At 41.7% G+C, this 22,760-nt stretch overlaps 1 protein-coding gene across 2 annotated transcripts in view; it reads left to right on the top strand.

Annotated features, from left to right (window-relative positions):
* PLEKHG1 (pleckstrin homology and RhoGEF domain containing G1) overlaps positions 1–22,760 on the top strand; it is a 239,976-nt gene that overhangs the window by 81,551 nt on the left and 135,665 nt on the right. The window contains exon 1 of one of the 2 annotated variants that reach the window (XM_057738122.1): positions 20,359–20,577. The exons of the other annotated variant lie outside the window; for it this stretch is intronic. Within the exon in view, the coding sequence (XP_057594105.1) occupies positions 20,460–20,577 (118 nt within the window). The 5' untranslated portion in view covers positions 20,359–20,459. Of the gene's footprint in view, positions 1–20,358; positions 20,578–22,760 lie in introns of those variants that run through there. 2 annotated transcript variants of the gene reach the window in all.

Genomic DNA, 22,760 nt, shown 5'->3' on the forward strand with positions numbered 1-22,760 from the left:
TTGTACCTCTTTACATCTAGAAACCAGTCTTAACGGTGTGTTTCTTAGACACGAAATAAAATTTCTAAGTTTTCCACGTTTATAATTTTTATGAACATGAGCTTTCCTATCTGAGAAACTTTAAACACTTATGAAAATAATTATAATGCTCATGGGGTCACTTTAGAATACAGAAACCAGATGGTAAGAAGTTCGTTGACATGACCAGCTGACCTGCTGTGAGATACTGAACACTTCAATTTATTTTTCTTCCTCCATGATCATTCTTCTGAACATCCTGAAAGACATCCAAGAAAACTTTTTCTTCTAATTATTTCCGACTACTTCTCAGAAGTTCATTCAGACTTATAATTAAACAAATCATCCATGCTTTGGGAGCACTAATTTAAACATCAAATGTTTGTATTTATATATAGAAAGAGGATTAATTATCTCTCCCCACCACCAGGTTTCAGCCCTAAAGGCAAGTTATTTAGTTTGGTTCTTCTCTTGTGTACTGAGCAGTTGCTCAGCAAATGGGTTAAATAATATGGTATCTTGATTCAGGAAAATGTGGTTCCCAAATGAGCCATTTAGAGAAAATAACATGTGACTGTGAGTAGAAGGGATAAGGAGGTAGATATTTCAACAAAGCAAGTTTTTGGGAAGGGAGAAGTGGAAAGTAGATGTTAGGTAATCAACCAACAATGCCTATAAAATTGGGGCTATTATATTTAATTGTTGCAGCCTTATTTCTAAATAAAACAGTTCTGAGTATACTCTTTCCATCCCCAGCTCTTATCCCTATATACTATTGCAGACTTTCTGTACTTCTACAAAGTTCCTCGAGTTATTTCTTGGCACCTTGGAGGGAGGGGGAGCACATCTCATATTATGAACAGCTGTGGTGTTGTCTTCACCTTCTGATCTAAATTGCTGAGCTCTCCGTGTCTGGAAGGTGCCTGAAATCCAGCCAACACTGCCATCCAGTATCACTCACACACAGCCCACCCTGGGCCAATTGGTGCTTTGTTCTTTGGAGCATGTGCCAGAGTCACGCTATATTCTGTGCAGAATTGGGGCAGGTGCTTCTAATATCTCATGGAGTTTTAAGTGAAAATTACTCTGTTAGAAAATACTTTCTGCTTTCTATTCCTCTATCTTTAGAACTCAGGCATAAACTATAGAGACAGGGCCTGAGGACATTAGACCCATAATTGAAGGATGGCTTCCAGGCTTCTGCCTTGGACAGCTGGGTGGAACTAGGTTATAACCAGGAAGACAGGCTCCTTGTGGTATTTAGCATCCAAGTTACATAGATCAATGTAGGCAATTTCGTTACCTATTTATCCTTTATAATGCTGTATATATGGGAAAGTGAGTCCTCTTTCCACCCTGGCAGGACTCTGTATAAAAGAGGCAAGTTATATAAATATATTGTGGACATACAATGTGGACGAAATGTATTAAAAGGACCAGATGGTCCACTTTCTGCAGTCTGATGTAGTTGTCTGAAGTAAGCCAATATATTCAGATTGGAATATTGCCAAGAGAAAAAGATTTAAGAACAAGGGTAAACTCGGCCTTCCTCTCAGCAAGCTGAGATCACCACAGGATAACACTGGCTTTCCCCTTCAAGGGCTTCTTTGGTCTGGCTCTGTCCAGCTGAATCTCTTGTTACTTCTCCATCCCATACCGCCTCTGCTACATTGGTCCATTCACTGCTGACTTGCATCTGTTTGTCATCTTGTCTATTCATGAAATGCCCTTCTTCTCTGCTTGCTGTAGAATCCTACCCTCCAGATAACCAATAAGCCTAGTGTCTCCACCTCTCTCTGTACTCACCTCAGCCATACCTAGGTGTTAATTTTAGACACCAAAAAGATCTAGTCCTAAATATCTCATGTTGCTCATAAGGGAACTGAGGAACAGAGAAAGTTGGTGTCATCACCAAATTTACACAGCAAGTTTATGTCAGAAACTGCATTAAAATCAAGATGTCTTGTCTTCGAGCCCAGTATACCAACTGCATTTATAAAAGTCTTTAGTTTTTCTGCAAAGCAGGTATGTATATAGATACACACACATATACATTTTTTTTAAACTTATGAGCAATAAGAAAGATGGGTTTTAAAAAATTGATTTGCTACATTAGTCTGTATAGAGGTGGGAATGCCAACTATTTAAATCTTACAACATGAAAATTGGGCCTGTTTGAACTTATATTAGGGCTGGGTTTATATTACCTTTGGTTACCTAACTACTAAGACTTCAAGTTTCTAGCATTCCCAAATATATGATCATCAGACTTTTAAAATCTTGTATTGCTGTAGACGTGACTTTTAAAAAGAATTTCCACACGTGGACTTTATGGGTACCTAGTCTTTGACTAAGGATTGACACTAAGAAGGCTGCTCGTTTCTACTATCTGTTCAATCAAGTCTTTGTGTTTTCAGCAAACATAAGAGATAGTATCATGTTGTCTTATTGCAGCACTAAGATGGGGTTAAGGCAGAACGGATTTCTGTTTGTAACATACAATCTAACGTTATAAAGTATCTCAGTTTCCAGTGACAATGTCCAAGAGTATCATTAATTTTCCTTGTTCATAAGAGTGTAGTTTTTCCTATTTGCTATAGATGTGTCTAAACAATATGTTTTATTAACTCAAGCAGAAATATCTTCCTACATTAAAATGACCTAATAGCATATGGTTTTCCTTGTGTGTAAGGAGCATATGCTGCTTGGACACATTTAGAAAAACAAAATTCAGGCGTATGGAAAGATAGGAAGTGGTGAAAAGCAGAATTGACCCTCCTTTAGAACTAAAAGTGATATGAAATCCACCAACAATAACAAGTGAAAATACTGTGTATTGTTGTCAACTGCTACCTGTTCCTTGAAAAGATTTCTCAACCAGCAGGTGTAAAAGGTTTCAAGACCCCTTGTCTATTTATGAGATGTGTGTCTAAAGAGATATAAAGAGCAGAAGTATTTGAAGGTTGACTTGTATAAAAGAGTGTATATAAAATACTTATATACAAATAGGTCTTTCCAGGAATATGAAAGGAAGATTCATTCTAAAAGCGTACCTGCTGTTTTTTTCAGCTTGTTGTCAGGTGTGAGAGATTTTCTATGCATCGGAGAAGGGTCCCTGTGCCCATATATTGCTGTGCCCTGGTGCTTCCGCTAGGACTGAGTGTGAACCTCCCTACTGTCCGTACCTGCCAAGAAAGGACGTAAAGCATTGGCTGCCCTTCCTGTAACTTTTCTGAAAACATAACAAAAAATTATCCCGGGAGCATTAAACACCAGAACACCTTCTAGACAAAATGCAAAGTGATTCGGTTCTTTACGGCTCCCTCAAATATTTTTCAGCTCCCTATAGTCTAGTTCCAAAGGAGGAATTATGGTTTTCTCTGAGAGCCAAAAGTTTCCTTTGTAAATTCCTGGATTTTGGGGGGTGATATTTTTTCTCTTATAATAAAATTTAACAGTCCATCTGAGAAATTGTACCGGTATTGAGCATAGTTTCTATTTTGGGGTTGTTGGAGGCAATTGTTGAGTGCTAACCTCCTCATTGATCCGTTCGGACTCACTGGTTTCCATGGAGACTTGCTGGCTCACGACCAAATGAGAGCTCAGCATTCCTGTCAGCTGGGGTGCAGTGTTCCCAATCAAGTCTGACTTGAAATACTTGGACAAAGGACTTTAAAATCAGAATGCTTTATACGTCATCTTGAAAATACGGTGATTATTTTGGGAGAAGAGTGCAGCAAAGGTTTAAAACTTTGTGTTTCATGTATTTAAATTTTGCTTCATTTCTGGAAAACTAGTCTTCTGATGATACAAAATCCACAGTTTCTCCAGTCCTCCTGCTCTGTACAAAGTAATACAAAGCAGAATATCTCATTTGACCTTAAATGTAAATAAAATGAGAGCCAAGTTATTGTGACCAATATTTTTCATGCATCTGGCAGTAATCTTTTTATTTTATGGCAGTGAAGACTCAAAGTAATTGTCGATCCTAATTTATTTTTAAACATTTTAGCTTAAGCCTTCTTCTCAGGGCTTCTTTGTTTCTCTCCCACCTAGTATTGTAGGATGGCTAAAATAAGATCACTGTAAATACCAGCGTTCATTTTTTTAAGTCAGTCATTTGCACAAATACACTGTGGATTCAGGAGAGACAGAGGGAAGTTCCTGACTTAGAACTAGCCCTCAAATAGAGATGGGTGGGAGCTCACAAGGCTCATAACTGTAGAGAGCTGGGATGTGTCTTTATTGTACAAAAAGAGCAGGAGCAAAGAGAAAGAAAATATGACTTTGGCCTGGGTGTGTGGGGGTTGATGAGGCATCTGAGATGGCATTTGTGCTCCTACAGAGGGCATTCTATGACCTACTTTGATGCCCGACTCCCTTGCAATTACTTCTGCTCGAATCCACAAGGCTTCACTCTAAGGGGAGAATTAACGCTTTAGCTAACATGGAAAATCATGAGATGTTCTTTGGGGGAAACTTTATCTAAATTACTTTCAATACTTTACTTGATGCCAGAGTTACCTGAACTATTCATTTAGATCCTTTCGGCGGAATCCTGTGAAGCAATTGTAAAAAATGATTCTTACACTCAATCACGTTCTTACCAAAGGTGTTCTCCATGCTGACATCACACTGACCCAGGTTTTGACCTTGAAATGTATTTCTGATTTCCCTTTGAAACCATTCCTGAGATTACTAAGGGATTTTTGTATTTAAAGAAAGACATGGTTTTATTAAGTTTTATCCCTGTTCCTTCAATGAAATAGATGTTTATTTTTCTTCATAAACCCCACGGATTTTGATAGAAATATCAAGAAAAACCATCAAGGAAAAGATTTTATATAATATTTTCACATGTGCTTATGTTTTCAAAGTAAATAAGCAATGAGGAATCAGTTTTCAAAAATCAGTAATGGTGGTGGTGTCTTTCTAATAAAAAAATTGACTTAAGTAGATTCACTTTTCATAGCCTCTCACTGACTTTTATTTCATTAACTTTATAAGGGCTGTGATCCATTTTATCATATTTTTAAAGAAATGGATAAGATAAATGTTGGGTTTTTAACAAAGAATAAACCCAGGAGCAAAGCATAGAGCTGGAAGGATAGTTCGGAACGGCAACATTAAGATACTGAGCAGGGCCACCACCTACAACTACACAGACCCACTCTACACACACCACCAAATGCTGGTCACAGAGGCGCCGGCAACAGGGCCCCCTGGAACTGTGCCAACCTGTCAGCCCTACACCTAAGGGTTATAAAAATGTTTTCACCTTTTTGGGTTCCTTCAGCAAACTTTTGGGTTCCTTAATTATCCTAGGATTGTTGGGGAAACCCTGGATCACACAACATTCATAGCTAAAGGGCCTTTTTATTGTGGACCCCCAAGAGTAGTCCATTTGGCCAAGGCAAATGGCCTATGTTACAGCTCCTAAGTTGCTGTTTTTCCCCATCCTAAAGCGTGCTCCTTTAAAGAGGAAGGGGCAAAGCCATTATGGGTAAAAAGGAACCAGACCCCGAGACTGTGGAGGCATTGGTTGAGTCAGGAGTCCTCCCCAGCTCACTTGCCCAGGCTTTCACACAGCCAGCACTTAAGGACGGGCTCCATATGCCAGGCACTGGAGCGGCTGCTGAGGATACCATGGTTACCACGGAGGTGACACTCACAGGTAGCCTAGAGCTGAAAAATAATTGTAAAGACCATCATAAGTGTATAATTACACATTGTGATGAGTGCTATGAATGAAGAGAACAGCGCACTCTTAAGAGAGTGGATTTTCGTTGGCAGGAAGGCCGATCCTGAAGTTGGGACATGAATGATAAGTGAATGAGTGAAATCCAGAGCGTGTAGAGGCTGGTGAGCAGTGATGAGCGTGGCAATGAGACGGGACTGGTGAGGCTGGTGAGGGCTGTATCGTGCATGGGGTTGCAGGCCATGTTGAGCAGTCTGCTTCTCTTCTAAATGCAGTGGGAACATACGGGTTTTAAGCAGGGGAGTGATATAATCCAGCTTAGTTTTTTGAAGGTTTGCTCTTTGGGGTACAGAAGGAATTGCAGACAAGAGTGGAAAGGAGGTAACCAGTTAGGAGTCTTTTCTTTTTCTTTTTTAATTGAAGTATAGTTGACTTATAATATTTGTTAGTTTCAGGTATACAGCAAAGTGACTCAGTTGTATATATTTTTTCAGATTATTTTCCATTATAGGTTATTATGAGATATTGAATATAGTTCCCTAGGCTATATAGTAAATCCTTGTTGCTTATCTATTTTAGGTATAGTAGTTTTTATCTGTTAATCCCGTACTCCTAATCTATCCCTCCATCCCTCCGTTTCCCCTTTGGTAAGCGTAAGATTATTTTCTATGTCTGTGAATCTGTTTCTGTTTTGTACATAGATTCATTTGTATTATTTCTTAGATTCCACTTATAAGTGATATCCTATAAATCATATAATATTTGTCTTTTTCTGTCTGACTTATTTTACTTAGTATGATATTCTCTAGGTTTGTCTATGTTGCTGCAAATGGTAGTATTTCATTCTTTTTTTATGGCTAATATTCCTTTATATATATGTGTGTGTGTATGTGTGTGTGTGTGTGTATCACATCTCCTTAACCAATCATCTGTTGATGGGCACTTGGGTTGTTTGCATGTCTTGGCTATTGTAAGTAGTGAGGAGGCTTTTCAATAGTCTAGTCAAGAACTAATGGTCCCTTGAACAAATGGGATCCCTGATATTAAACCAATTACCCTCCAGGGCACACAAAAGATGTGCAGATGTTATCGAGGAACCACTCTTTAAATAATGGAAAAAAAGCATGTGACCAGAAGTCTTCTTCCCTTAACTACTTCACACAGTATAAGTGGTGCAAGGACTCCCTCTGCCTGGGTTCTCTCTATACCATACAGAAAATTAGAGCCTGATTCCAGCATGGTCCACATGAATAATTCAATGCTACGAGGTGCTGTGCAATTCTGTCCAAATTCTAGAAATTGCTGCTGCCTCCTCTGCTTTCTCCTTTGTTCCTTGAAGTTCTGGGGGGACTTGTATTGAAGTTCCAGCGGGCATTTGTATTGTTTGTTCTTGGAGAAGAGTGAACATCAAAATTCAGGATGATTTGACAATTGTCTGAGAAGTTGAACCCTTTGAAAAGATCTAAGTAATTGCTCACTGTAACTATAAGCTTATATTGAATTGAAGCTATATTTCACAAATAGTAACATGGAGGTGAAAAGAAAATACAAAAAATTTTGTCATTATTGCCTTGACACATATGTGTAATATTATTAGTATAAACTATTTAACATATAAATGTATGTAGTAAATATACGCAGTAAACATATACATATATTAAGTTGATTATAATGTATAAAATATATTTGAGGAATTTTTTCAATTATATTTTATGTGAAATAGTTTCTGTTTATTTATTTATTTATTTATTGGCTGCATTGGTTCTTCATTGCTGCGGGCAGGCTTTCTCTAGTTGTGGAGAGTGGAGGCTACTCTTTGTTGCGGTGTGTGGGCTTCTCATTGCGGTGGCTTCTATTGTTGCAGAGCACGGGCTCTAGGTGCACAGGCTTTAGTAGTTGTGGTACGTGGGCTTCATTAGCTGTGGCTTACAGGCTCTAGAGTGCAGGCTTAGTTGCTCTGCACCATGTGGGATCTTCCCGGAGCAGGCATCGAACCCGTGTCCCCTGCATTGGCAGGCGGATTCCCAACCACTGCGCCACAAGGAAAGTCCCCAACTATTATTTTAAGCACTATTAAAGCATTGATGCATAATACCTTCAGCTGTTTGTTAATGTAGTATAATTTTTTTCTTTGAATGTTATGATATAAAATCATATCAAAGATTTTAGAATTAAAAGAAATTTTTTAAGATGAGTAGGTATAACACTCCTTTTTTTTTAAACAGAAGTAAATAAAAGTATTTCCCTATTATGGACTCAAAAAATCATAGTCTACCCCTCTCCAAAAGAGAAATACAGGCACAGTCCAAAGTGACTACATTTTTAGTCGGTAATTCAAAGAATGAGAAGAGAAAAATATGACTATTTATAGTTTTTTGTAGATGTTTAATTTCATTTCCACACAGGTAATTTTATAATGAAAGGGGGGTGAGGACTTCTCATGTGTCTAGTTTGGGTAGGAGGGAAGGGCACGATGATGGGTAAAAGGAAGATAACTGGTCCCCTCTGCTGCCTTCCTTTCTCTTTTAGTATTTCTGCAGGTAGACTCATAGCATGAGTGTCTGCTTCTAACTAGCAGGAAATAAATAATTCAGCATTTTCTGCTACATATCAACTCTCTGCTTATTTTCCCCCTCAAATTACATATTCTGGCAAGATTTCTCACTTGTTAAAATGTTTAATTATTGTGTTTGGCAGTCATGGTTGGTTGCATTCTATAAACAGATACCTACTTCAAACATTGAACCTGATTTTTTTCATAGTCTGCCAGAAAGTGAGACTATTTGATGTGCAGTTCGAATGCTCTATTTCTGATTATATAATTTAGGTCTGGGAATAGAATCTTGGCATTTGTCTACAGTCCTTACACCATAGAAAATTAACCTTTAGCATCCTCTTTAAAAGGGAAAATCTTCATGGATACAAGTTCCAAAACCACTATAAAGGTAAGCGTCATTCTATTAAAAGACCCTTTTATCTTCAAGCATATGCACATGTGTCTAAAACTGCATTATTTTTAAACATTCTGTGTAATCTGTGACCTCTGCAGAGCTGTAGCTAACTCAGCCCCCCATCCTACTCAGTGTTTAGATGAAAAGCCTGCTAGACAAAGTTGCTTTTCTTCTGCCTGTCTGTAGCCAGTGCTTGCTATGAGATGCTGAAATATATTCAAAAACACTTCTCAGGGCACTAGACTCCCGTTTAAGGCAGCGTATATAGTTGAGAAATTAGGTAAACCAAAGCCCTTAGTGGACTATTTTCTCTCTAAACTCAGTTTCTAGAAGAAACTCTCCCTCCCCACCACAAACACAAAGTAGTTAAACATGAGGGATTTATTTAAGGAAAAAAGATAAACCTCCAAAAGTGTGTTATGTGATCAGTTCTCATTAAATCCTCTTCACCATCTTCTCCTCCCAGGGTCTGGTGCTATTCGCCTTGTGGAGTTGACCCCAAGGCAAAGCAAGAGTCTGAATCATCAGAGGAAGGTTAAATTAGCATTTGGACACCGTACTTACTTATTGAGTTGGGAAGGTGTATGACTTCAAAAAAAAATTAACAAGAGTTGAAAGAGTTTTTTATTGTTAACCCTGAAGTAACTAGAAAGTTCAGTTAGGCAGAACATCTCATCTCTTGAGGAAATTGAGTAATTGCTATTTTAGTTAATAACAATGACAGAACTAATGACCTCAGAGGCCAAGCGCTCTTCTCCCTGACTTCCCCAGAGTCAGCTTCCTACCGGGAAGTTATAGAAGCTCATCTGAAAATGATATCCGCCAAAATGAGGAGTGGAGAGATGGTTGGCTTCAAGCTCTTGTTACAAAACAGAAATAAACTTACAGACATGGAAAACAAGCTTATGGTTACTGAAGGGGATAGAGTGGGGGAGGGTGGGGGAGGGATAAATTAGGAGCTTGGAATTAACAGATATACACGACTGTACGTAAAACATATAAACAAGAACTTACTGTATAGCACAGGGAACTATATTCAATACCTATAATGGAAAAGAATCTGAAAAAGAATATATATGTATATGTGTATGTATATGTATAACTGAATCACTTTGCTGTACATCTGAAACTAACACATTGTAAATCAACTATACTTCAATTTAAAAAAAAGAAAAAAAAAAAAAGAAACAAGCTCTCGTTACAGATTATTGTAGAACTAGGTTTATGGCACCTGGGTTTCACTGGTACTTCAAATTGCATGATGCCAGATTATACTTCACACCTTTCCTAGAAAAGGTACATGCAAATTGGGAACCGTTTCCTCTTTGAAAATGTAAACCCAAAACTTTTGTAGCGTTGATGACGTGGCCTGGCTGAGTCGTGTAATGATTCCGGGCAACGTTGGGGGAGCTTATCACGTGACAGCAGGCAGCGTGGGCTACGTGCTTTGCAGGCGCTTTGTGATTTTCCTGGTCCCATCCTGTGATAACAGCTCCCGACAGCTCTTCCTGTTCCTTCTTGCCCCCTTCATTCCACGTCCCATTGCCTGCTTTGGGAACTTGCCTAAAGTCACTCAGCTCCTAAATGGCAGAAGCAGGACATGCACCAGATCTTTCAGACACCACAGCGCATGCCTTTCACCACCTGCACTGTCTCCAGTGCATGCTCTCACACAGACTCATGTGTTCTTGCTCTTTTTCTTCTTTCCCTCATGCTTTTCAGTTGGGGTGGGGGTTTGGAGGAGGGAGGTCCTGCTTCACAACCTTGTCTTTCAGTTTTTCATGTTTCTAACATATTTGAGAGTATCCCCTTTCTTTTTTACAGAACCTTCATCTGTATTCTGTTTAACTTTGGTAACCTTCTAGGGGATCCATAATGCATTTAACTAGGTTCTCAGCCACTTACCAGCTAAATGATCCTGTGCAAATTGTTCAGCCCTTCTGAGCCCTAGTTTCCTCATCGGTAAAGTGGGTGCAATATTACTTTTTCTTCAGAGTGATTTTATGTAAAGCACCTGGCATGGCGCTGGTGTACACCCTTTCTGAGATAGTTTTATGATAGCCTCTTGTCTGTAATGATAAAACGTATTTCCTTTAGTGGAAGATTAAGCACAAGGATAATTTAAATCTAAGATGATAAAATTATATAGCAAGAATGAGCCTACAGAAATATTTCTTGCAGATATCATAATAAAAAACCTATAAAGTATAGATGAATTGAGTAAAAACTAGTAAAAATTATTAACCACAAGATATAATATGAAAGAGAAAAATTTCTAAGATTCAGACCACATACCATAAAAGATATGTATACCTCGACAAACTCCCAGTGAACTGAAGAACTATGGATTTGGAGTAGCACAGTTTCAGCTACAGAGGGAAAATTTTTGTTGAAAGAAATGAACTTTGAAAAGGGAAAGATGGGAAAGTGTATTTATATAAAATTCAAAACCTTTTAAAACTAAAACAGAGTGAAAGCAACAAAGTGAGAAAATATGCATGGCAAGAATTAGAGACTTGATAACACAGATGAATTTATATAAATGTGAGCACAATATCAGATTCTAATTAAATAAGTGGTCCAAGGAAACATTCAGCTATTTCACCCAAAATAAAACAAGTAGAAAATTTAATTTGTATATTCAACTTCAACAAATTTTAAAATAAATTTTACACCTACCAAGTAAACGAAAGTCAAAGGCCAGATCTGGAAAGGTTGTAGGGAAAAGAGATATACTCCTTCGTTATTGCTGATGATGTAAATAGACTCGACCTTTAGGGATAAAGCCTGGCACTATATAGTAAGAACTATCAGTCTTCCTTTTAGATCCTGTAGTGCTCTTCCTGGGAATTTATCCCAAGGATATCATGAAATAAGCACTTATTGAACCACTGCAGTGTGAGAAGCTGTAAGAAGCAGAGATGGAGCAGATAGATTCTAATCTGAAGGAGCAACTAATGCAATTTAAAGGCACTAAAATAGTATGTGTTCAAAAATGTTTTCAAAGAGTTAATCATAATGGGGAAAAAAATGCAGGGTAGCCTAAGTGTCTGACAATGCGGGACTCAGCATTTCCCTGAATCACCCACCACCCCGTGACCAAAACGCCTCTTTTCTTCCACGCACCCCACGATGCCTCCACCACAGGCCTGAGCCCCTCCCTGACTCCTCTCTCTCCTCACACCCAACCCTGTGGCATCAGTTCCCAAGCCATGGGTATCCCCCCTCCAGCTGTTTTCATCCGGGTGACCATCATCTCTTTTTTAGCTGCTCTTTATCTCCCTACTTGCGTTCTTACTTCATCCAATCTGTTTTCCAACTTCATTTAGTGTCTTCGTTCAAAATGCAGATCCAGTCATGGTACGTCTCAACTTCAGACCTTTCAAAACCTTGTCATTGCTTCACGATAAAGTCAAACTCTAAGATATATAAGGCTCTTCATGGCCTGGTTCCTGCTTAGCTCTGTAGTCTTGTCTCCTGTTTCTCCCCCTCTTTATACCTTCTACACACACACGCACACCAGTTACTACCTCACTACGTTGCTTACAATTCCCTCAAATGGGCACCCTGGGTCTTTGCACGTGGCATGCCCTATATCTACTCCTCACCTCATCCTGAAACTCCAGGCTGGCTGATCCCTGTGTATTCCTGTTTGTTCCTCTGGATTCAATTCATATATCATCCCCCGCCCAAGGCATCTTCATGACATAGACCACTTTCTGATATACACAGATACAAGAGGAGGAGGCCCACCTGTGTTCACAACATCTGACCACCCATTGTGTCGAATGTTGTCTTTATTGGGAAAGAACTTCTGAATTCTGAAAACTCTTGTCTGAACAGTCTGTTTCCCATTTAACTTGAGGCAAAATATATTATCCTGCTTAATCTCTAACATAGTGAGTTGTAATACTAGCTTTTATACTATTTTACTGACAGTGGTAGCTACAACCATTTTAAATTATATATAAGAATAGCACTTCTTTGTTCACTTCCTTGCTGTCTGCAGAAACAAGAACAGATATCTGGGACTGCCAGGTTTAGGAGCCTTCAACAACCATAGCCAAAGAGGAAGGAGGGAAGGCTATATCTCCAGTGGCATCAAGGGGGAGGTTTAGACCATTGGGAGGTGAAAGGGAGGTCACCCCAGGAAGGAGCTGACCTGGTTAAAGCTGCATCTCTCTGAGACTGCCTGAATCCCGAAAGCTAGAAAATATAGTAAGTCAACTATTGATTAATTTAAAACCCTAATAACAAATGTTTTCGGCAAGAGTAAAGAAGGAAACCTTTTAAGGTCTCTTCATTGTGTTCCCTTGTCTTTGATGTCAGTAATATTTGTGACCCTTTAAAGGTTGGTATGAGTATTACCTGGTACTTAGAGACCAAATGGGGGAAGAAAAACGGTAAATATGTTTTCTCACATTTTCTAGTCAAATATTTTAAAACTGCTTCCAATGAACACCTAAACGGAGGGGCGCCTGCACAAGCTTTAATAATTCTATAAAATGAGCATGGAGACATCTAACTCCTTATACCACTGACAACTCTCCATATGTAAACAAGAATTATTTCTTAAAAATAATCCACTAACTTCAGGTGCCATAGTAAACAGAAGTTTTTGTATTAGGTTCAGCCTGAATTACCCATCTTGACCTAATCTAATTGATGGAAGTGGTAGGAATTACTTTTGTGCAGGCAGGGATAAAGACTAATCCCAGTCAATCAGCGCCTTGTAATTAATCCACATACTCTTTTTAAAAGAGAGAGAGAAATGTTGGCATTTCTCTGGTTTAAGGTTATGCACCAATCTAATAGAGAGTTCTACAATTTTATAGGGTTCAATTTCAGGGTGGAATTACAAATAACAAAGGTTTTGCTGTAGCAGGTGGTTATTTCTAACTGCCAAGTGTTGAGGCTTCCTTGGGAATCTGTTTTAACCATCCATATGGAGTAAGTGTATGAGTGTATGAATTAAAGACAAAACATTTAGGTGCCTTTTAAATATGGCTTGAAAACATGGGCTTTATCGTATTCGGTGAACATTGATACTGCAGTTTTTAAAACCTGAAATCTTTGAATATCAATTAATTAATTGGAAGTCAGTCTAAACATATCACCTTTTATTTCTGAGAAAATAGATAATACACCCCTGAAAAAAAGGACAACAATGTTAATAATTTTATAAACCAATATATTAAACAAATTCTTATAAAACTGCATATATAAATGAAGGTGCCACGCTAAAGGATGGTAGCTTTGCCTTACTTTGATATAGAGGAGAAAATAAATGTGGAAATCATTTTTGCAGTATATTAAGTATTTGGCATGAGAAGGCACCATTGCCTCTTCTTTATGCCAGTTGCTGTGTTTTTAATAAAATACACATTTAAGGGACTTCCCTGGTGGCACAGTGGTTAAGAATCCACCTGCCAATGCAGAGGACACGGGGGAAGACAGAGCTTCAAGAATAAGGGAGCGGCCAAAAGTGTCAGATGCTGCCAAGAAATTATAGGAGAAGGAGACGGGTAAATACCAGTGGGACTGGGAAGCATTATACTACAGAGAGCTGTCTGGGTGATTGGGGAAGGTGAGGCGAAAACAATTATAGGTTGGAGTGAGCTGGGGAAGAAATAAAGAGAAGTACAAATGGCCCGCTTTTGATTTGTACTCCTGAGTAGAAGAGACCTACAGCTGCAGGAGGATACAGGGAGAGTCAAGGGAACGTCTTCTTAGATGGGCGAGTCTGAGCATGTTTTCCTGCTCTTAGGGCAGGTAGAGAAGAGATGCCTTTGACAGCTAATGCATATCTCTAAAGAGCAAGCCCTGCTTGTGTATGTGCGAATCCAAATTCTACATGAATTTACAAATACATTTGTCAGGGATTAAGAGCATCAGCAGAAACCACACATGTGTTATGGCACGGAGGGGATTATATTGTAGTGCTGGGTGGATGTTGGCGCAGCAATTCCGATTCAGAGCAGTTCAGCCTGGGTTGTGGTTATCACTTAGAGAAAGGAAACGAGGATAGAGCATCACCATTTTCTTTTCGTTTTCCTTTGTTTTAAACCTTTGTAAAATTTCCTCCATGTTCCTCATGTTGAGAGCTGTACAAACACAAATGGCTCCCCCACCCTTCAGGTTTCGAAAAGAGGTTTTATCTCCCATCCCCTAGAGCAGTTAGCTATGTTCAGCTCTCATCCCTAAATGTGGTACTTTGATCCAAAGACCATTGCCAAGTCCAGAGCAGAATCTCAGTGGTATCTGAGTGAGAGAACCAAGCGATCCAGAGTCAGCTTGAGGCCCCATAGTGTGGGGAGACTGTCAGACTTGTGGATGAGCCATCGAAGTCCAGATTTTGCCCCGCCTCAGTTTCCTCTCGGCCTTGAATGCGGCATGGAATTGGAGCAGCTAGTCCAGTGCTGCCTGGATCAGCCTGGCAATACTCACTTGCAGTTCAGCCTCCTCGGCAGTGCGTGCAGAGCTTGCTGTCTTACATCGTTGTTCCAGCCTTGATGTCTAGAAAGCCTGTAAACAGACTCTCCCTTTCCTACAACTGACTCTGCCTCAATACACCTGCACTGTGTAGGTCAAGGGCAGGCAGGGGTAGCCTGCCTCCAAAAGCCCCCAAAGTAAGCCTGCACTTGCTGAGGCCACCCAGCTGTCAGCTTATTGAATGAGACCTGAGCCCTGCTTGGGACCCTGACCCTCTTGAAAGAGCCCCTCACCTAAAAAAAGAAAGAAAGAAAGAAAGAAAGAGAGAAGAAGAAAAAAAAGAACGGTCCCCTCACTCCTCACCTGTGGGCAAAGCCATCTGAAGCTAAATCAGCTGACAGAGTCAAAATTACACATGGGATAAGGCTTAAAGCTGCTCACCAGGTCACCCAAAGCCAATGGTATGACCATAAAAGCCAATGGTTGTGGGACTTCCCTGGTGGCACAGTGGTTAAGAATCCGCCTGCCAATGCAGGGGACACGGGTTTGTTCTCTGGTCCGGGAAGATCCCACATACCGAGGAGCAACTAAGCGCATGCTGAGCATGTGCTCTAGAGAACCACAACTGCTCAGCCCATGTGCCACAACTACTGAAGCCTGCATGCCTAAAGCCCATGCTCAGTAACAAGAGAAGCTACTGCCTCGAAAAGCCCGCGCACTGCAACGGAGACCCATCGCAGCCAATAAATACATTAAAAAAACAAACAAAAAAAGCCAATGGTGGCACCAAACAATTTACTGTAGATTGCCAAGTAAACACCAGTGGCCCACAGTTAGTACAGCAGCCGTCAGAAGCATCAATCTTCAGGAGTTATTTTGTTCCCCAAATGCCATGTCCAAGAGCCAACCCACCAGATGTTGGGGCTTGAGGGGAAAGGGCAACTAAGGCCCTCTCCTTCCATCCAGGTTCTGAACCAGTTTGAGAATTTGAAGCAAAGGAGCAAGGCAGATGGAGACTAAACCCCTGGTTTTATTACTGATAAAATCAACATTGGAGATTGTGTCTTATACCCGTGGGCAGGTGAGCATCCTGATACTCAGCTCGCATCAGAAGCCTTCCCACCAGTAGGCTGAACAGGGGCAGCCCTCCCCACTTAGGAGCAGAGCTTTCCTGGGAAGTAAAGCAAAACCCATGCTACCTGTGGCTAGTTCTCTGCCAAAAGAGCCAAAGAGTGGGGCTAGATTACTTCTGCCCGGTTTTCCCTTCTACATTTGCTGATCTAATTCCTGTTTCCTGCCCCCAAGAGAAATGTGTGTGAGGAGTCGAAGAGAGACCAGGAGCTCTTGGAACCCCACCCAGGTGGAAGAAAACTTCAGGAGTCAGGAAGAAATTCTCCACATAGCTGACCCTCCGCCCCATAGCTCCTTCCTGAAGTAAAAGCGGGAGGTCAGATATTTGCTACAGAGAAGGAAGCCATCCTGAGTTCTGGTAGCTCAATGCATATGAGCAGTTGACACCGTATCATCACAGCTTGACATGCACTTACACCATCAGCATTTGCTCAGAGCCCTCTGTTTCCCCAGAACCAGGTCCTAAGAGGTTGCAAAGAAGCATGTGGCTGAGTCAGCCCTCATCCTCTTTAGAAGGTGGGTGGGGGCAGTACTTATGTTTCTGAAATTTAGAGAATAGTTGGTTAACTCATAGACACTAGAGAAAATTAGAAGCAAACATCCATGAGCTGATGTTTGTTGAGAGCCATGTGGGCCTTTACGGAGCCTTCAGCGTGATTCTCGCTTTCTAGATATTCTGTCTAAAGAAAAAGTGTGTTTCCTTCCTCAGTGTGCCCCTTTTCCAAAGTGGAGTGGGAGGGTATCTTATAATAAGACTGGTGGGGGTTGAGGGGGTTGGGATGACCTCATGGGCTCGAGGGTGAGCCGTTTCCCTTTGCATCCTGGTGAAGGGCCTCTGGCAGGCCTCTGGCAGGAAGTGGATGTATAGGAACTGGGAAGGGTGGGGTTGCCCTCCGCAGGCAGGACATCACTCTTCTTCCTCTTCCTGACCACATTTCCCACAGCAGTCATGGTCATTGCTCAGCTTCCTGCCGGGGAAAACCTTGGCTACGAGCGTCCACCTGCTACAACCAGCAGACCAAGGACAGCAAAGTGTTCCCTGCTGCTGCGAGGCCTTGAGTTTCCATGCGGATCCCTTGACAATGGTGCGTGGGGCCTCAGACATCCGAGCAGAGACGGAGCCGTCCTTTGTGGGGTGGGCGGCGCAGGATGTCCCTCCCTTGGCAAATCTTGTTCTGGCCCAAGACCTCCCAGGCGAGCGAAGCGTGGGGGTCTGGGGTGGAGAAAAGACAAGGCGATGTCCTAGAACTGCTGCCACAGCCAGGGTGGCTTCGGGGGCAGAGCAAGCAAGGGGGCTTCACGGGAGGCTGAGGGGGTCAGGCGGCCCTCTGGGTGTGCACGTGAAGGGTGGGCGTCGCTGGGTCCCGGCCCCCGTGTGGGTTTTCCTCATCCAGCAGACTGGGAGCTGGTCCCACACACTGTGGCCACCTTACCATGAAGGGTGCAGACTTCAAGAAGCTCCCAATCAAGAAGGTTCATTTCTTCAGACCCTCTTTGATCAACTCCAGGCTGGCGGGGGCAGCTAGAGAACACGCAGGCTCCTGGGGGTGGTCTTAGACCTGGGAGAGCAGTCATTGCGAGGCAGGCCCCAGGCATCTGTGTTGTATAAAGTGTTTCTGATGCACAGCGAGGCTCGTGGGCAGCTGGGTGAGTGGGTCAGACGTCGAAGGCCGCAGCAGAGCGGGCAAGCGCTGCGGTTGTGAGCCTGGGGACGCTGAGAACAGAGGAGCCGGACCCACGGGAGGATTCAGGGCTGGGGCCTGGGAGTTTTATTTCAAGCATCCGTTGGCCCCATCTACCTCCTTTCTCACGTGCTTCCGTCTCACCTCGGTGGCGGATAACAGCAGCTGTGCCGGGTCCTCGATGTCTGAACTGGGGCGGTTTGCTGTGCTTCTGGCCACGAGCTCTGTGTCTCCCACTCTGGACTTCTGATTGGCCCACTCAGGATGGGTGGCTGCTGTCTGCCGGGATCTCAGATACGTGGCAGCGCTAACGGTCGAACCTCAAAGAAGAGCTCCGTCTGAGGGCGTTAGTAGATCTCTACAGTCTTCAGGGCTGATCTTTTGCTTTCAGCATCACTGTGTTATCTCCACCACCTCACCCTGAAAATGGGGCCAGGTGGCCTCTGCTCGTGCTGATAGGTCCTCTCCTGGAATCCCTACCACCCTGCATTCCCAGTCGGCCCAGGCTCTTACAGTTGGACACAGAGTCCCCTGAGAGGTGATGCAGGGTAAATGCACACACTGTGTTCCTGCCTCCTGACTCTGTCCCCTGATGAATTCCAGTGACCCCGGACCATCCTCAAGACCCCTGCTTAATCCCTCACCTCTAAGCCAGGACCAGACCCCAGGCTCCCCTACTGTCCTTCCTTGATGCCACCCCACTCCCACGGGGGTGTTCCCAGCAGAAGGGAGGTTCAGACTGTCTTTGTTACTCTGGGGGTCACAGGAACTGAGAGACTGTTGAAGGCGTCTTTCCTCTTTTCCCTAAAGGGCAGGTAACGTTGCTGTCTGAGCAGTTCCACCCGGAACCCCAGAAGCACCAGCTCAGCCCTCAGGGGCAGAGGTAGCTGCCCAGGCCAGAGGGAGCCCCCACTCCGGTGAGGAAGAGGGGAAGGCGCCACAAGGTGGTGCCACCAGGACCTGTCCCCCCTCAGCAAAAGTTGCTGCTCCGTGACCCCACACTGTGCCCCAGATGCATATCTGAACCCCGTCTGAGGTCAGGGGACAGAGAACAGAGTCAACAGCTTCCTACTGTCAGACCATTTCAAATCCCCATGCTTCATTTCTGCCTTCCCTCCACCTGCCATGATAGCAAAGTTTCTCTACAGTTTGGGAAAGTCAAAACAATAAGCAAATGAGGGAAATTTCGACTAAATGAATATGTAAAATATGTATCTGCAGAACATGACTGCTTTTCAGTACACTGGAGGCTTAAAACAAAAAAATACTGTAAATGAATCTGGAGGGATTTGGGGAATTTGCCTGCCTCCTGCAAAAACAACCTTGATCTTCTTAGATAAGGTGTAGCCAGGGAAGAGAGACAAAAAAATGAAGTCAGGTAGTGGATTGTTTCATCTGCTCCATCTGTGTAATCCGTAACCATCATTAGGACAGAAAATAATATTGAAAGGCTCAGCCTGCCTACAGTTAATTCAGGCTGAATGAATATAGCGTACCAAGGGATTCTAGAACCTTCTACCACTTGCCCCTCCCATAGCTTTAAGGCAATCATTGGTCTCTAATGGATGTGCACCTGGCATCTTGACCAGTAGGGGGCACACGTGAGCAGTATACTCTGTGCATGAAGCTCAGGTCCCACCTACCAGTCTGAGGCAACTCCAGCTAGCTCACCAGGAGGGAGGAAAGAATTAGGTCATCAGAATAAGTTCATTTTTTAAGAGTTCTTGAGCGTTTACATGATTGTGAATTTTTATTAAATCCCCATAATCAACTTTCCTCACCCACAAAAGCTGATATAGTTCTGTGATAAGAACACCCAGACATTAGAAATGCTTTTCATACATTGTAAACAAATTCTGTTTATCTAGACGACTGGTTCTCTTTGGAAAGACAATTGTCCAAAAGCTATTCCAATTTGGGAGAGAAAATAAGCTGGGAAAAGAGTAATAGATACCGAGAACATGCACCCCTCCTCCACATCCACAGTCATTTTTGTTTGTTTGGGGAGTTGGGGGGGGTGGTTTAAGTTTATTGAAGTATAGTTGATTTACAATGTTGTGTTAATTTCTGCTGTACAACAGAGTGACTCACTTATACGTATATATCTTCTTTTTCATATTCTTTTCCATTATGGTTTATCACAGGTACACAATCATTTTTAAATGTTGAAAAGTTAGGCTTTACTTCTTTAAGTGAGAAATGAAGAATTAAAAAAAACAAAACACAAAGCTCTTCTACAAAGGAGATTGGCACTTCTGTAATATTGACCATCCTCTTCTACTGACTGGCTCTCTGGATACCCCTCATTTTTGTGTTTGCTGTTTTCTGCTTCTTCTCATCTCCCACTTTCCCTGGGCCTCCTGGGGAAGGATCAACAACGCAAGGGTGCGTGTGTGGGTGGAGGACGAAGGCAGGTGGAACCGCCCGGACCTGTCTGTCTGGGGTGCAGCACCATCGCAGGTGGGTGAGATCCTCCTGACGGCGGCAGCCTGACCGGGCTATCCAGCCCTCCCGGTCACCGAGCAGCACCATGGCCACCTGGGGGACATGCTGTCCACAGCCATGATGGGGGCTCTGGTCAGAGGATGGAGGAATCGAAGCTCTCCCCGAAGGGCAGAATCCAAACTCCTTATTCCCCAGAGAAAGGATGGAATTCAGACTCGGGGTAGGTTTCTGACTTTGCAATGACTGTATGATTTTATTTTTAAAGAGTTCAGGAAGGTGATAATGAGCTTTACAAGCTTTCCCCTCCTTCAAATGGAGCTGAGAAATCTAGAGTCTGTTTTTCTTCTCAGGTTATTATAAATTATGGCTAACTCGTGGTGGGAGGTTCATTTTCTCTTTTCTTAGTCAAAGACATAGGGACCTTCAGTAGTCACACAGTACAAGATCATTATCTCACCTTCTTTTCCTTCAAAAGCTTTTACTTTAAGATGTAATCCTTGTTCTATGATATATGTATTTGACTAGTAAGACAGAAAAGGTTTATTGGCTTTTGGCAAATTCTAGTCTAAATCATATCACTTTGTTACTTTCTGTATGGTAAAAGTAGTTAGCTTCTGTGGATAAACAACAAAGTCTTAATGTAGAGCACAGGGAACTATTGATATGTTCAATATCCTGTGATAAACCATAATGAAAAAGAATATTTTAAAAATGTATATGTGTATATAACTGAGTCACTTTGCTGTACAGCAGAGATTGGCACAACACTGTAAATCAACTGTAGTTCAATTAAAAAAAAATAAGTAGGTAGCTTCTGGGTTTCCCCATTAATTATTTTTATTTTTTGTTACTGTTGTTTTAAGGCAGCAGTAGAATTCGTGACCAAAATGTAGCTCTCCTGTTAACTTAGTTCCAAAGGCTGTGGTGGCCTTTTCTGAAAGAAATTTGCATTGGAATGGAAAATCTTTGGAAATTCCTGGCCTCATTCAGTTCTGTCTAGACCTTGGACTTCTTAATGATGCTTACTTAGAAGGGAACTCTTTGGTCTTACTGATGATTGACCTATGAGAGAAGCACGGAGCCAGCAGAGGAAGCAGGAGTGAGCCCAGAAGAAATCAACTCCTGGGGGCTTTCTGAGCTGGCCTGCTGCCCTCAGAAGGCTTCTGTCTGACCCAGAGCCCTAAGAAGGCCCCACACAGTAAATGCTAACTGTTCCTTCATTTCAACAAGTATGTATTGGAAGCCTGTATGTGTCAGGCATTTTTGTAGATACTGACTTACTCTGGTCTCTAGCTAACCTACAGTTGAGAGGTATGAAAATTAAATGTTGTGATTTGTCTGACAGTGGTTTCCAACTGCTGATGGTATTCAAAAATAATCAAGCCAAGAGACTATTGTGAAAATGGTCTAATAAGTTTATTCGTGGCAAGATAGTCAATTTCTTATTTAACCAGAAATGCAAAAGATAGAAGGCTCTGCTGTGTTCTAAACTGCCAGAAGCGTTAGTGATTATTGGTAACATCTGGCATTCAGAAAGATGTGTTTCAAACATTGAGCAGCCAGTTGAGCTCCTAGTATATTTACTTAACAACATTCAGAGCTTTACAAGATGGCAAAGTAATATGCTAACTACCATGTGAGGGCTTTTTTTAACAGCTTTTATAATTTACATGCCATATAATTCATCCGATAAAAGGGTACAGTTCAGTGGTTTCTGTTACATTACATTATTCATTTTATAAGTTGTGGAAAAATCTATATAACACAAAGCTTGCTATTTCAACCATTTTAAAGTGTAGAGTTGAGTGGTGCTAATTACATTCATAGTTTTGTACCACCAACACCACTGTCTATTTGTAAAATTTTTGTCACCCCAAGCAGGGAACCATGAAGCAGTGACTCCCCATTCTCCCCTGCTCCTACCTTTGGTAACCTCTAACCTACTTCTTGTCCCTAGGTATGTCCCAATTCTAGTTATTTCAAATAAGAGGGATCATACAATATTTTACCTTTCACATCTGGCTAGTTTCACTTAGCATAATGTATTCAAGAGTTATCCACAGCATGTATCAGAACTTTATTCCTTTTAATGGCTGGGGGAATATTATGTTTTAATTCCCTTCTATTTTATTCTCCCTCCCTTAAATATACTGTAATTTCTAACCTGGTGATAAAAGAATCTTCAGATATTTTTCAGTCTACTGGTAGTTTTTTATTTATTTAAAGTCTGAAAAGACTCTTAGGAAGGTATTTATTTTCAGTTAGCTCTTTAAAGGCAGGAGCCATAGGTTAATCTTTTTAAAAATCCTTTTTATCCCTAACATCTAGCCCAAGTCCTGGCCTAGGGTAGTTATTCAGCAAATTTATCTTGAGATGGACAGATGAATCGTTTATAAGGTTTTA

This window comes from Hippopotamus amphibius, chromosome 6, assembly GCF_030028045.1.
Source record: "Hippopotamus amphibius kiboko isolate mHipAmp2 chromosome 6, mHipAmp2.hap2, whole genome shotgun sequence".
Taxonomy (NCBI): Eukaryota; Metazoa; Chordata; class Mammalia; order Artiodactyla; family Hippopotamidae; genus Hippopotamus; species Hippopotamus amphibius.